At 37.1% G+C, this 16,377-nt stretch overlaps 2 protein-coding genes across 10 annotated transcripts in view; one reads left to right on the top strand and one right to left on the bottom strand.

Moving 5' to 3' along the window:
- The window catches only part of LOC127177741 (zinc finger protein 239-like), a 115,771-nt gene that overhangs the window by 70,867 nt on the left and 28,527 nt on the right, over positions 1–16,377 (bottom strand). The gene's annotated exons all lie outside the window — the stretch shown is intronic.
- LOC127177732 (uncharacterized) lies at positions 294–13,992 on the top strand. The gene is made up of 8 exons (XM_051130193.1): positions 294–705; positions 2,844–3,173; positions 3,262–3,585; positions 4,910–5,035; positions 8,364–8,687; positions 9,525–9,812; positions 10,841–11,140; positions 12,402–13,992. Exons 1-8 carry the CDS (start codon positions 588–590, stop codon positions 12,473–12,475), a joined length of 1,884 nt encoding a protein of 627 aa, XP_050986150.1. The 5' UTR covers positions 294–587; the 3' UTR covers positions 12,476–13,992.

Below are 16,377 nucleotides of genomic sequence, written 5' to 3'. Positions count from 1 at the left end.
AATAGGTACTAGTATCTAATGAATGAGTACTAGTAGCTAAACAATAAGTACTAGTAGCTACTGAATAAGTGCTAGTACTTAATGGAAAAGATAGTAGTATCTAAAAAATTAGTACTAGTAGTATGAAATTAAAACCTAGTATGGCTTTTAGATTAAATGTTAACACTGCTTGCCATATAAGCACTAGTACCTTAAGAATAAACACTAGTAGCTAATGAATAAGTACTAGTAGCATGAAAATAGATACTAGTACGACTCGTACCTGGTCATAAACCCGCACTCTCCATGTAAATGAATTGAGCCAAACTAAACAAAAAATGCTTTCTCACATGTTTGCTTTTATTTAGTACTTTGATGCTATGCTCATGATCACTATTGCGCAGACTCCAAAAGCAAAAGATGAAAGCGGCCGGCTGGAACAGTTTCACTTTTTATACAGTTTTTTACAGGTTTGTTTAGTCTACATTAAGCGACTGTTCCACTCGTCTGTAAATATCTTCCAAGGATTAAAATACTGTGTACATTTAAGCGTCACATGTATGATAAACAGAGTTTAGTGTAGGCGCGGCTCATGAAGGAAGTACGCAATGGAGATTCAGCGAAACACCAGAATATTAAATAATCTCCATCAATCACTTGTATTATATTCACGGCTCTACGAAAACACGCAGAGGACAATATTGTTGTCTCTGGTACTTCTGGGTGGTAAGTGGATTTATCTTATTATTTTTGTTCCATTCATGAGACAGTCGGTTTCAGACTTCGGCTATTGAGCCTACGAAAATGCATGAACTGACAATGAAAAAAATGCGTTTAATAGCGAAACCAACATTTAGAAACAATATGGCACACCTTAAAAAACAAAAACAAATGCAAGTCGCGTCTCAATCAGCCGTCGATATCGGCAGGAAATATTCACTCATCCTGTGTCCGCTACAGCCCAAGTAAAAAAAAATTAAGGCGGTTTATCGTACAAACCCAGTTATATTGGATGTGATATGTCTCACACAATGATGCAAAACCACTGTAAACCCTGCAAACCACTGCGGTCAGGCCAGCCTCTACTTTTCAATCACCCCAAAGGCGCACAGACCACAACGGAAATGTTTAAGGGAACCACAACAAGACAAACCTGGCTGGGACATGCTTATCATCCTCTGAAATGCTTATCATCCTCTTAAATGATTATCATCCTCTTATCATCCTTTTTTTTTAACATATTAACCTAAACAAGCTGACGAATTACAATTACTGTAACTGTAAAACTTTATGTAAGCTGCTAGAATGTTTTCCTCAAAAAACATAATTACTTTACGTCTGAAGAAAGAAAGACACGAACATCTTGGATGACAAGGGTGTGAGTACATTGTATGTGAATCTTTCACATATTCGGTTGTGTTGTGAGTATTTGCAGTGCATTTCTGTTTTTGCATTGCATTTCTTTATTTGTTTGTGTTGTGACTATTTGCAGCATGTTTCTGTTTTTGCAGCTTGTTTCTGTTTTTGGTTGTTGTGAGCATTTGCAGCACATGTGCTGTCAAACTGATGATGTTTTCTTAATTTACTGGTGCTTTTTCTATTTGCATGTGTTTTCTTAAGTTGCAGCACACTGAGCTCTCTTTTGGCCACTGTATAAAAGCCAAAAACTCATATTCTATCTTCTCTGCCTCTGAATTTGGATAGCTCTAAAAAGGAAACTCTGTGTCTTCATAGATTAATTCCAATTCAGATTGACAGTCCACTACCCCAGTATCAGCCAATGTCAACACTATCTGATGCAGCATTACAAAATTAAAGCCCTCTAAAAATTCATATTTTACCTTCTTTGCCTTTGGTTTCAGATAGTTGTAAAAATGAAACTCCCTGTTTGCACAGACTAATTTAAATTCAGATGGACAGTCCACTACCATAGTGTGTCACTCAGCCAGTTTCAGGACTAACTGATGTAGCATTACAAAATAAAGGCCCTCCAAAATCTCATATATGCCCAATTTTGTCTGATTTTGGATAGCTCTAAAAAGAAAACTCCCATTTCCACAGACCAGTTTAAGGAGATTAAGGTTAAAAAGTGAACTTCCTGTTTCCACTCGCCACTTTTTTAACATCAGATAATACACCTCCTGAAAGTTTCATTCACACAAATACTTTTGTAATTCAACATCAGTCAGTCCTGACATTGCATGAGTGACACTTTCAGGAGATGTATTATCAGTCTGAATCGAAATTAGTCTATCCAAAATCAGACAAAATTGGTTATATATGAGTTTTTATTTTGTAATGCTGCATCAGATTGTCCTGACATTGGCTGATTGACACACTGGGGTAGTTTACTGTCAATCTGAATTAAAATTAGTCTGTGCATACAGGGAGTTTCCTTTTTAGACTTATCTGAAATCAGAGGCAGAGAAGGTAGAATATGAGGGCTTTTAATTTGTAATGGGACATCAGACAGTCCTAACATAAATTTATGGATAAAATGATTATTTGCAAGTTTATGAAAGTTTTTGATACTGTTATTTCTCATCAGACAGTTATTTTATATTATTTGGAAATTCTACATTTATTATTACTCAACAGTTGAAGTCATTTTCATGTTATTAGACCATATTTTAAACATTTATTTATTTATTTGTAGAAATCCCATATGAGAGGAACATAGTCATTTCCAGCTGATATTTCGTAATACTCTGTTTTTTGTGCTTTATTTAACATCACAACTTACATAACTCACATTATTTCAATAAACTGATTTGTTTAACTCAAATGTTGCCAGTTGAATCTGTTTACTGAGGTTATCAGATTAAGCTAATCTGTATCTATACTAATTCATTTATGTTCTGCAGGTGTTTGTAAAGCAGAAACAGATGAGACAATACCAGTGAGGGAAGGAGAATCTGTAATTTTACATACTAATCTTTTAAAAATACTGAACGATGATACAGTACTCTGGGCGTTTGGGCCTAAGGAATCGGTCCTATCTCAGATAACGAGAAAGAATGACTTGACCTCACATTACGTCACTGATGATGAGAGATTTAAAGGCAGATTGCAGGTGGACCAAGAAACTGGCTCTCTCACCATCAGAAACACCAGAAACAGACACTCGGGACAATATAAACTAACAATCTCTAGAGAAAAGACGACATACAGGATATTTCATGTCGATGTCATTGGTGAGTATCTCAAGAGAATCTTTTTCATTTAATGAAATGATCTTGTTTCAGGTTTCATGATATCACTTCCGATTTGTTTGTTTTCCAGGTGTGGTTGGTGAGACCGGTGGAGTAAAGCCAGTGTCGGTGATAGAAGGGGAATCTATCATTCTACAGAATGATGCTACTGAATTACGAAAAGATGATCTGATAGTATGGAGGTTTGGAGATAAAGGCGTCCTCCTAGCTAAAATCGATGTAGAAACTAACGAGCTCTCATTAAATGATGTGGATGAACGATTTAGAAACAGACTGCAACTAGATCAAAATGGATCTCTGACCATCACAAACGCCAGAACCGAACACAGTGGACTTTATGAAGTACAGATCAGAGGCTGCGAGAGTTCACAGCAGTTCCTTGTTTCTGTCAGTGGTGAGTTTCAAATTAAAGGACTTTAGCACAAAGTATTTGGAAATAATGAGCTGGCTTCTATGTCTTACAATTAATATGGATACAGATACAGAAAAAGTATTTTTAATACTTTAAAGTATGGCTACACTGTAAAAAACAATTTGTTGAGTCAACTTATAATAATTTGTTACCCAGCTGCCTTAAAATTTTAAGTTCAGTCAACTCAAAAAAGTGTAGTCAATTTGAAATGTTAAGTTGTTCTAAGTGATAACTTAGATAATTGAGTTGATTCAACAGAAAATTTTAAGGCAGCTGGGTAACTTACCTAGCTTTTAAGTTTAACAAACCAAATTTTTTAAGTCAACTCAAGTTGTCACTTAGTTAGTACAACTTAAAATTTCAAGTTGACTAAACTTATTTGAGTTGTCTGAACTTAAAATTTTAAGGCAGCAGGGTATCAAATTATTTTAAGTTGACAAAATTATTATTATTTTTTTTTACAGTGTAGGCAATATGATATCAGCAAAGCAAGCCTAAGCAGGTTCTTCTGGAATACGGAGTTCAATTCCGCATTCCAGAAGAATTTGCAATTCCACAAGCAATCCTGGTTTCATCTGTTCATAGCTCATTGTTTCAAACAATTCTGGCTTTGCATACCTCAAACAATTTCTGCATACTGCCAACAAGTAGAGTACCTTCTCCCTATTGTAAATTTTGGTGAAAGGTCCATCATGTTATGGGGCAGTGTGGCAAGCACAGGTACTGGAAACCTTGTCAACAATGCATGGATTCCACCCTATATCAGCACATTTTTAAGAACAATGTTTAAGAATCAGTCAAGAAGTTGAAGTTACGCCAGATGCAATGTTCTATAATGGCTATCCCAGTCCCCTGACTTGAAAATTATTCCAAATTTGTGGAATGATTTGAAGCATGCTGTCCATCAAACCTGACTGAACTGGACACATTTTGCAAGTAAGAATGATCTCCAAAATACCTGCAGGGACTTATCAGTGGCTATTAGAAACATTTACAGACTCTTATTTCAGCTCTACTAAATACTGATCTGATTATTCCATTGGGGTGCCCAAATTTTTGCACCTGTCTGTTTTTGTTATGCTTCAAATTGTGGTGTTTCTGATGATTCAATAAATGTTTCTGTAAAGTATAAATTATATCCAATTGAAGTTGCTGCTTTGAAAGCCCAGCAGATAATACATTGACATTGTGATTATTATCAGGGGTGCCCAAATTTTTGCATACATCTGTACGTGTCAACAACCTGACATCAGTCCTGAATTGTGGAAAATATTTTGTTCTCTAATAATTTACTGTCTCTTTTTAGTTAAATGGGGTCAGTCTTCAGCTGTCATAGCTGGAATAGTTGTTGCTGTTCTGCTGGCGGCTGGACTTTTAGCTGCTGTTGTGATTTACTATAGCCGCAAGATCTCTGAACTACAAGAACAAGTGGGTAAGTATTACAGTTTCCAGACAAAAGCAATGAGCTTTATTACACTCTTAAAAATCAAGGTGCTTTTAAATGGTTCTTCACAGCGATGCCATAGAAGAACTACACTGACCAAAATTATAAACGCAACACTTTTGTAAGCTCATTTTTCATGAGCTTAACTCAAAGATCTAAGACTTTTTCTATGTACAAAAGGCCTATTTCTCTCAAATATTCACAAATCTGTCTAAATCTGTGTTAGTGAGCACTTCTCCTTTGCCGAGATAATCTGTCCACCTCCCAGGTGTGGCATATCTGATGCTGATTAGACAGCATGATTATTGGCAGCAATTCCAGGAATTGTGTACAGATCCTTGCAACATGGGGCAGTGCATTATCATGCTGCAACATGAGGTGATGGTCGTGGATGAATGGCACAACAATGGGCCTCAGGATCTCATCACGGTATCTCTGTGCATTCAAAATGCAATCAATACAATGCACCTGTGTTTGTTGTCCATAACATACACCTGCCCATACCATAACCCCACCGCCACCATGGGCCACTCGATCCACAACGTTGACATCAGCAAACCACTCACCCACACAACGCCATACACGCTGTCTGCCATCTGCCCTGTACAGTGAAAACCGGGATTCATCCGTGGAGAGAACACCTCTCCAAAGTGCCAGACGCCATTGAATGTGAGCATTTACCCACTCGAGTTGGTTACAACGAGGAACTGCAGTCAGGTCGAGACCCAGATGAGGATGATGAGCATGCAGATGAGCTTCCCTGAGATGGTTTCTGACAGTTTGTGCAGAAATTCCTTGGTTATGCAAACTGATTGTTGCAGCAGCTGTCCAGGTGGCTGGTCTCAGACAATCTTGGAGGTGAAGATGCTGGATGTGGAGGTCCTGGGCTGGTGTGGTTAAACGTGGTCTGCGGTTGTGAGGCCGGGTGGATGTACTGCCAAATTCTCTGAAACGCCTTTGGAGATGGCTTATGGTAGAGAAATGAACATTCAATTAAAGGCCAACAGCTCTGGTGGACATTCCTGCAGTCAGCATGCCAATTCCACGCTCCCTCAAAACTTGCGACATCTGTGGCATTGTGCTGTGTGATAAAACTGCACATTTTCGAGTGGTCTTTTATTGTGGCCAGCCTAAGGCACACCTGTGCAATAATCATGCTGTCTAATCAGCATCTTAATATGCCACAACTGTGAGGTGGATGGATTATCTCGGCAAAGGAGAAGTGCTCACTAACACAGATTTAGACAGAGTTGTGAACAATTTTTGAGAGAAATAGGCCTTTTGTGTACATAGGAAAAGTCTTCGAGTTCAGCTCATGAAAAATGGGGGCAAAAACAAAGGTGTTGTGTTTACAATTTCGGTCAGTGAATTTTTGGCTCCACAAAGAACTATTCAGTCAAATACAGACTGGATCTGGTGGCTACGGTGACCTCGGAATACGAATGAAACAGACTAATATTAGCATAGATGCCATTCTTCTTACGATGCAATGACTACATTGGGTGTTATGGGAAGTGTTCTGGTTGACCTAATTAATGCAACCTAATCCTTTAAACAGATCTAAATTATAGAAATTTGTTTATGTATTATGTGTAAGCCAGGTTAAAGAGATGGGTCTTTAATCTAGATTTAAACTGACAGAGTGTGTCTGCATCCCAAACAGTGTTTGGTAGATTGTTCCAGAGTTTGGGCGCTAAATAAGAAAATGATCTGCTGCCCACAGTTGATTTTGATATTCTAGGTATTATCAAATTTCCAGAGTTTTGAGAATGCAGCAGACGTGAAGTACTATAATGTGATAAGAGCTTGCTCAAGTACTGAGGAGCTAAACCATTCAGGGCTTTATAAGCAAGCCAGCGCAGTGTTGAGAGAACCGGGCTAATATGGTCATACTTTCTGGTTCTAGTAAGAACTCTAGCTGCTGTATTTTGGATCAGCTTGAGTTTGTTTATTAGGCAAGCAGAACAACCACCCAATAAAGCATTACAATAATCTATCCTTGAGATCGTAAATACATGAATTAACGTTTCTGCATTTGACATTGAGAGCATAGACTGTGTATTTTTGAGATGGAAAAACAGCAATTTTGCAAATGCTAGAAATGTGGCTTTCGAAGGAAAGATTGCTATCAAATAGCAATCAGGTTCCTAACTGACAACGAAGAATTGACAGAGCAGCCATCAACTATTAGACAGTATTTTAAGTTATTAAATGCAGAGGTTTTAGGTCCAATAATTAGCAGTAAGAATTTATTCGTCATTCAGTTTTTTATATCAACTATGCATTCCGTTAGTTTTTCAAATTGGTATGTTTCACCGGGCTGCGAAGAATTATAGAGCTGAGTATCATCAGCATAACAAACAAAGCTAACTCCTTGTTTCCTGGTGATATCTCCCAAGGGTAATATGTAAAGCGTAAAAGGTAAAGGCCGTAGTACTGAGCCTTGAGGTACTCCATACTGCACTTGTGATCAGTATGATACCTCTTCATTCACAGCCACAAACTGATGGTTGTAGATTACCGGGGTAATTAAGAACTCACAGCCTTAACAGTTAGCACCTCGGCAATCTGCCCCACAAGGTTGGTGTTGTGGGGAGGGTCTGCTTCAGAGTGCTGATTTACACTGTTCATTTCTCTTACTTACTTTTTGTTTTTCCTACACTCTTTCATCCAGTGCCCAGGTTTACCACAGTAATGATAATTACCCTCCTTAGGACATTTACATTAAAGGATGCTGCTGCAATCTTTACTCTTGCCTTGACAACAAAGTCTCTTTCCCAAGTAGCTAACCTGTCCAAGTTGTTTTGCAGGGTTCTACTGGACCATGTGAGATCTAAGAAAGGCAGTGCATTTCTATATTCTGATAAAAGGACATTAAAGCATGTACAAACTAGTGGTCCTTTATCATCCAGTACCTTCTCACCTTTCAGTGTACTCTCTTACAGTTTCATCTTTCTTTTGTATACAAAGTATTTTATGCATTTTGAAAATATAAAAATGCTCATACTAAATGTTTAAAATACTAATTACATTAGATTTTTCCAAAGGCTTTAAAATATGAAATAGTATTTTGTATTTCAAATATGTATTTTTAAAATACAAGTATCTGAAATACTGCCCATCCCTGCTAACAATGTCCTAAAACATGCTTGAAAAATACAATGTTAAAACATGTCAGCAACATGCCAAAACATGCTAATAACATGCTAGCAATGTGTTAAAACATCCTAGCAACATGCCAAAATATGCTCTTTGTAAAGTTAAGCTTGATCTTCTGAACCCATTACTGTTCTGTTTCTATGTGCCGCTATAACAGCTGAAGAAGAGAAAGTGTCAGAGATGGAAGGAAGAACTGTTGCTCTAAGGACTGGTACTGAACTACAGAATGGGGATGAGATAAAGTGGTGTTTTAATGATGACAAAAATCCCCTAACCCAATACAGTGAATGGACCATTGAAAACAAGGATGTAAACTGTGATGTTACTGACGAGAGATTCAGAAACAAACTGCAGCTGGGTGGTAAAACTGGAGATCTCATTATCAGTTATATCAGGACAATTCACTCTGGAGTCTACACAGTACAGATCAGCGGCAAAACCAGAAAAAACAAAAACAAGAGATTCATTGTTACTGTCAATGGTGAGTAGATCAATAATCATGCACTGTGTGAACAGTTTAGATCAGGTTGTGCCCAACCCTCTTCCTGGAGATCTACCTTCCTGCAAAGTTTGTTTCCAACCCTGATCAAACACAGCTGTCTGTAAAAAGTGCTCGTTCAGATCTAAATTAGTTGGTTCAGTTGTGTTTGATCAGGGTTGGAGCTGAAATGTACAGAAAGGTAGATCTCCAGGAACAGGGTTGGGCACCCCTGGTTTAACACTGAATCTGAATTTAACACAAATTCCCAATGTGCAACATAATTTTAGTTGCTGTTAGATTTGAATGTTTTTCATTTTTAAAATAAAAATGTAAGATATAAAATCGTAACATTCATTCTGGTTTAAGTAAAAAAAACAACAACAACAAACACTTGACTATGTTATATCATCACCAAATATGAACCTCTTTCTGAACTGAGGCATTAATATATGTTTAAACAGTAATTTTATATTATTGTAACATTATTTTTTAGCTGATGACCGCTAAAACTATTGACAGCCAATCACAATCTATCCTGCTTTTGTGCGTTTGTGTGGATGTTAATACAGTTACCTTTATAGTTATTGTTCTTGGTGTGAATGGGCCTTAAAGGAGTAATATTGCAGAAATGAAGTAGAAATGTTTTGAGAGAAATCACAATATTACAAGAAAAGTTTTGATGATGAACCATAGATAGCCATAGGTAATTCACATTTCAGATGAGCTGAAACTACAAACATAAAGAATGTCATCCAAATTAATTTGATGAAAATGCTAATTAAATTAATTCACACTGTTTTCTGTATTTGTCTTTCTGTTTGTTGATTTGACATGAAGTGAAGAAAGTGCCAGTGGAGGTTGGAGAATCTGTTACTCTAGAGACCGATATCGAAATACGGGATGGAGATCTGATACTGTGGACCTTTGGAGTTAAAAACTGTCTCATTTTTAAATACGAATCAGGAAAAAATAATATTTGTGAGAGCAACACAGGCAGACTGCAGCTGAATAAAAGCAATGGATCTCTGACCATCACAAACATCACCAATGCAGACTTTGGACATTTTCAACTACAGGCCATGAACAGCGAACGGAACCGATTCAGGAGATTCAATGTGATCGAAGGTGAGTAGAACAACATTTATTCTAATGAATACACATTTAAACAACAGTTCTGGTCTTCAAATCTGATTGGTTGGCGTTCCAAGAAAGTGTTCCATTTGTCTGTGTTCATTCCAGATTTTGTTCTGGTACCTTGGCTAGTTTATTTAAAAGTAAATATGACACTATGGAGCTATTCATGTCATGTCTTTTGCACTCTCAAGTTCGTTATTTAAAATGTAAATGTGTGCCGAGCATGCTTACAATAGAATTAGTGCCGTCTAGATGAAAACAACAACTTTTTAGAATGCCGCAAGACCACCCACCAGCAGCAAAACATAAAAACCAAAAACAAGAGATTCATTGTTGCTGTAAATCAATAATCATGCACTGTGTGAACAGTTTAGATCAGGGGTGCCCCAACCCTGTTCCTGGAGATCTACCATACTGCAAAGTTGATTCCACCCCCAATCAAACACAGCTGTTTGTAGTTATCAAGTGCTCCTGCAGATTCTAATTAGTTGGTTCAGTTGTGTTTGATCAGGGTTGGAGCTGAAATCTCCAGGAACAGGTTTGGGCACCGCTGGTTTAGATTATCTGAACTTAACACAAATTCCCAACATGCAACGTAATTTACTGTTAGAGTTGAATGTTTTTCATTGTTAAAAAAAATGTAAGATATAAAGTCGTAACAAAAAACAAGAAACACTTATTTTTCACCGCATGTGAATTATTCTATCACCTCTCTCTGAACTGAGGCATTAATAAAGTTTTAAACAGTAATTTTATTATTGTAACATTTTTTTTTCAGCTGATGACCGCTAAAATTATTGACAGCCAATCACAATCTATCCTGCTTTTGTGCGTTTGTGTGGCTGTTAATGTAGTTACCTTTACAGTTATTGCTCTTGGTGTGAATGAGCCTTTAGGGAAAAGTATTGCAGAAATGAAGTACAAAAGGTTATCAAAATGAATTTGTTAAAAAAGGAAATTAAATTAATTCACACTTTGTTTTCTGTATTTGTGTTTCTGTGTGTTGCTTTGACATGAAGTGGAGAAAGTGTCAGTGAAGGTTGGAGAGTCTGTCACTCTAGAGACTGATATCAAAATACAGGACGGAGATGTGATACTGTGGACCTTTGGAGTTGAAAAATGTCCCATTGTTAAATATGAATCAGGAAAAATGAATATTTTTAAAAGCTACAGAGGCAGAGTGCATCTGAATAAAGGCAACGGGTCTCTGACCATCACAAACATCACCACTGCAGACTTTGGACATTTTCAACTAGAGGTCACGAACGACAAACAGAACGGCAAACAGAACGAGCTCAGGAGATTCAATGTGATCAAGGGTGAGTGAAACAACATTTATTCTAATTAATACACATTTAAACACTCCATTTTGCCCTGATTTTTCTCTCCTGAGAATCGGAGCAAAAATCTTGTCGTGCACATGGATTGGTCCTGATGTTCGGCGCAGATTATCTGGTAATGTAAGGTGTTCACAGATCGAATCTTGCACCTCCTGATCTGCTCATACACAAATCAGGCCCACCCCTATTAATATCAAACATGTTTGATATTTGGGATTTTAAATTGGGATGATGACAGCTATATGATTGCATCAGTGCTTTCACAAAAGCCAGTTTGTGTGACCGCAAAACAGCTGCTGTACTGTCTGCTGCATAGTGGAGATGGAGGAAACTGCTTCTTGAGCTGTTGTAGTAACACTGTCTGTATAATGTGTTGAAAATGTACCACTGTAAGGAGAAAGAGAAGCTGTGTGGTGAAATTGTCTCAGTTTTGAACATACTGGGTGAGTGCAGAAAACTGCCATGTAACATATGTAAACATTAGTTGCTAGAATGATGATCTTTTGCATGAGATCACATGAAGCGATCCCTCCGGCATAATAATCTTAATAATATCTTGTAGTGTGTGATGCGCCACGATTTTCAAATCTTGTAGTATGTGCGTTTAAGATTTCAGGGCAGATAATCTGCAAAGATTCTCCTTATGCATGCACGGCACCCATATTTCATAATCCCGATTTTATAATCGATTTTTAAACTCCTGTAGTGTGAGCCCGATTTAAGGCACCCATCTTCCCACTCCTCAGTTGTATGTGGCATGAGATAAGGAGCGCCTTCCGGGAGGGGGGCGATATGTCAGGCGCATGGACTATCTTGGTGTTTATTTTTTTTTCCCCATGTGCTCCCCATGACCTAGTTTCTCCCTTTCGTTGATTGTCTCATTGATTTCAGGTGACTCGTTTATTACATTGTTTAGTTGAGCATTTACAGAGTGTTCTGTTCCTGGTTTCCTCGTCCGATTTAAAATGTCATCCATATGTCAGTTCGTAGGTCTGCAAGTCTCTGTGTTGTGTGCTATGTGTGTCCTGCCTGTCCTTTATAATCCCTTGGATGTTCATTTGTTTGAGTTCACTCCTCGTCTCAGTGGCACGGTGTACAATAGTAGGCTCATTCTAACTGCATTCTGATAGGCTTCCTCAAACAGTGAATGGTTTTAGATTTTTAGGAATCCAAAGTCTTCCTTTAACATAATCCATGTGTAGATATATACTAAGCAGAACTGATTTTTTTTACTCCACAGGAAACAGAGTGGAAAACAGTATGGAAATGGAACCACTGCTGTCTCAAGAGGGTGTGTGGGGATCAAGAGGATGAGCAGCAGCAGGGGACACCACTGTCAATCTTTGTGACATCATCAACACTTGAGTTGAAAAATATATTTGTCAGGAATCCGGTCCCTGTTACTCCTCCCCTTCACCACATAGACTGTTTAATTTTTTTTGGCTGGCATTTTGCAATTTTTCTTTGATTGGATAGTAGAGATAGTAGACTTTTTTTAGTCTACTTGACTTAAAAAAAAAAAAAAAAAAAAAAAAAACTCTTTTTCTACTCTTTTCCCTTTCTAGCTGTACTTACTTGAACAATGCCTGTTATATGGTTATTTGCTCACTTCGTAGGTCGTTTTGCCTCTTTAGGACAAATCGCTTAATGTATTCCCCACCTGTAAGTCGCTTTGGATAAAAGCGTCTACTAAATAAATAAATGTAAATGTAAATGAAAGCGAGTGGGGGGTGGGGTTCCACGAGGCGGGATTCGATCGAAGCTACTTAAACTGTATCACCCTTTCACCCTGGACTACATTTCCCATGATCCATTTTACACTACACTGATTTGCAAACACACCTGTAGCCAATCACATGGACTGTTTATCACATACACTCACTATCATTCGGCCAAGTATTGTATGTGCATGTTAGCACGCATGGCTTACTTACAATATTTCTGCATTTATAGAAAAAAAAAAAAACAACTTTAAAGTTTAAAAGTTAAATGCGCTGTTGAGTATTTTATATTTGTTGTTTTTTTATTCTAATGTGCGGTAAGTGTGTAATTTCATTTGTAAACACTTTCGGTTTGTATTTGTGTGCTTGCTGAACTTTATATAGCATGTTCATATATTAATTTAGGCCTATATAATAATATGCTAATTTATGCTATTTTATTGTAAAAAAACAAAAAAAAAAAAAAAAAACGAGTACAGGAATGATTTCTGTAGTCTTTTATAGTTTTTTTAATGTTTAACCTGAGGGGTAAAAGATTTAAAACACCCATCAATGGGTGATTATCTTATAAAGTGTTTATCCTGTAGTGTGTCTGTTGACACACAATGAAATGTGCTTAATGTGCCAATTTACAGAAGGTCTCAGACATCATCATAATGAATGAGGTGAAAACTGGGAACTATAGGCTTTTCAGTAGCTCAGATAAATGTTATGGCTCTGTTTCTGTCTGACTATTTTTTCACTGATTGTCAGTCACATTGTTTTGTTTTCATTTGTTGTTTTGCACATTTTAATTTTACTCAAAAATGCTGCAATTTGCCGGGCATTCACCACAGCTCCCTCCACCTACTATGTCACAGCACACCCGTTCACTGTCACCCAAGTACTGATTGCCTACAACATTTTTTATATATATTTTTTTACTCCTTTCCATTTATTTCTTAAGAATTTTTGTACTTCTGTTAACTATTAAACCATAAATCGTGTATTATTGAAAGGATTTTTGTATGTTCTGTACGTACTGTAATCTTTGTTCGTTATTATTGCAATAAAAAATGATCACGGCACAGAATACACGTACAGTCACTGGACTATTGATTATCAAAAACAGACTTTGTCTTTCATTTATTCTTCACAAAATCTTTGCTCTCTAGAAACCAGTTTTGGTTGAAATTCCTACTTTAAGTGCAAGTATTAGCATTATAAATGCTAAATTAATACCAACATATAAAATTACATTAAGGACATGCATCAGAAAATTGGGAATGTTAGACAACAAATGGAAAGTCCAGATGCAAAACCAGCTAAAAGCCATCTCGGTCAAAAATTAGATTATGATTGAATGCTCCTGACACATTGTAACACGGAATGAGAGGCAAGAGGCGAGCGGATCCATCTGCGAGCTTTTATTTACAGATACATGGTCGAACAGGCAGGGTCAAACAACAATGGCAGACAGGTATAACGAAGGCGATGCACAATGGAAGTCCGTGAAACAGGCGAGGGTCGATCCGTGGCGAACGTAATCCGTAAGGGGCTGGGCTAGGAGAATAAACCAATAAACAAGAGCTAGAGTCCAATAGGCAGGCGGCGAACAGACGAAAACAGGGGAGCCAGGCGAGGGAACTAGGAACTAGGGAACGCTAACAATAGAAATACAACAACAAGGATAACATAAACAATCCATGACTTGCATGGGGAAAGACCGGGGCTTTTATAGTGCCGCTGACTGGTCACCTGAGTTGACGCAATCAGCGTGAGGCATGACAGGAGATGTAGTCCGGAGTGTGGTGCAACAGTCAGAGTGTGTGGGTAAGGTGAGAGTGACATCTGGTGGTGAGCGGTCCGCAGAACACCGACCAGATTCGTAACACACATATTATACGTCCATCAAATACTTTTACTTCAAACTCTCTAAATTCCAGCCTCAGCCCAAACAGAAGTACCATTACTTACATTGAAACCTATACAAAGTAGCCAGAAAGAAATGCTAATTTTAAACAAATACATCAGATGGATTTAGTGGCTTTTGCATCTGAACCCTTCAAATATAAAAGCTTCACAATAAACTTTTTTGCAGTATTGTCTTATGTTAATGTCCGTTAAAGCATAACTGTAAACAAAAAAACGTCTCCACATTTTTTTAATTATTCAGTTATTACCAGTGTTGGGGATAATACATTACAAGTAACGCAAATTACGTAATATTATTACTTTTTCCAAGTAACTAGTAAAGTAACACATTACTATTTAATTGACAAGAAAATATCTGAGTTACTTTTTTCAAATAAGTAACGCCAGGTACTTTCCCCCGATTTATTGATTAAAAGTATGTCTTTGTTGCCGACCTTCGACGATCCAATTCAACCATACTAATAAGCAAAAATTACTCAAGATAATCTAACATTTGTTTTCCTTTTTTATTGCTGAAGAGTTGACTTTTTTTTCTTCTGTGTTCTACTGTACAGACGTGAATTTGCTTTTTTTCAAAGTCTGAGTTTTGGTGTAAAAAGGCTTTTACATTTGCCAAAAATAAAACATTTTATATTAAAAACAAACAAGCAAGCCCTGCCCAGATTTAAAAAGTAATGGTAAAGTATCGCATTACTTTCCAAAAAAAGTAACTAAGTAATGTAATTAGTTACTTTTTTAGGGAGTATCTCAATATTGTACTGCATTACTTTTAAAAGTAACTTTCCCCAACACTGGTTACGACAGACACAGCAATACTTAATGTTCTGTAAGATCATCATGTTTGTAGTGTGTTCCAGGGATTAAAACGTACAATGTATAAATACAATATATATTTTCGACCTATAATACTAACTAATAATAATAATAATAATGGTAAAGTGTAATGCATAAAAGTTGCATAAAATGAAAATACTCAGGCTAAATTGCCTGTATATGTATAATTAATGGCTGGATTCCACAACTGATAACATAAAACAAATATAATAATACAATACAACATTTACTGTAGTAGTCATAAAATTTACTGATTTGAGAAATTTATTGCATTTCTGATTTGGCTGTGAGATTCGCCAATTAAGTGCATAAGATGTGATGGATTCTGATCCGTCAAAAAAAAAAAAAAAAAACCTAACCATGTAGAGTGACTTTTTGCACTTTTTCATGTCACACACTACTTTCCTGCAGTCATTGCGCTCTTTTATTTCCACTTTGACTTCTCTTTCGTTGTCATTCTGTCCGCTTCTGTGCGGTTGTCCAGTTGGCATTTTCACTCCAAAATGGCGGCCGCGTTACCGAAGCGCCACCTAAAAAAAGCACCAGACCTCCAGACCTCTCTTTGTTTTGCTCCCCAGATTTCCTGTGTTTTACTCCTGTGATTTACTCTGTGCTGTGTTTTCTGCTTGGACTATTATACCATCTCAATTCATTAACGGACATTCAAATAAGCATTACCATTGCTCTAATCATCGGTGCACTTTACTATTACACCTTTGTCAATAAAACTGTTTGGTTTGCACCTAA

Source organism: Labeo rohita, chromosome 15, assembly GCF_022985175.1.
Source record: "Labeo rohita strain BAU-BD-2019 chromosome 15, IGBB_LRoh.1.0, whole genome shotgun sequence".
Lineage (NCBI taxonomy): Eukaryota > Metazoa > Chordata > Actinopteri > Cypriniformes > Cyprinidae > Labeo > Labeo rohita.
Note: the sequence above shows the minus strand (reverse complement) of the source record. Positions and strands in the feature narration are given on the sequence as shown.

Coding starts and splice junctions, on each gene's coding strand:
- LOC127177732 (XM_051130193.1), top strand. CDS start 588: ATGGAGATTCAGCGAAACACCAGAATATTAAATAATCTCCATCAATCA. Junction 706..2,843: donor GTCTCTGGTACTTCTGGGTG/GTAAGTGGATTT, acceptor TATGTTCTGCAG/GTGTTTGTAAAGCAGAAACA. Junction 3,174..3,261: donor ATTTCATGTCGATGTCATTG/GTGAGTATCTCA, acceptor TTTGTTTTCCAG/GTGTGGTTGGTGAGACCGGT.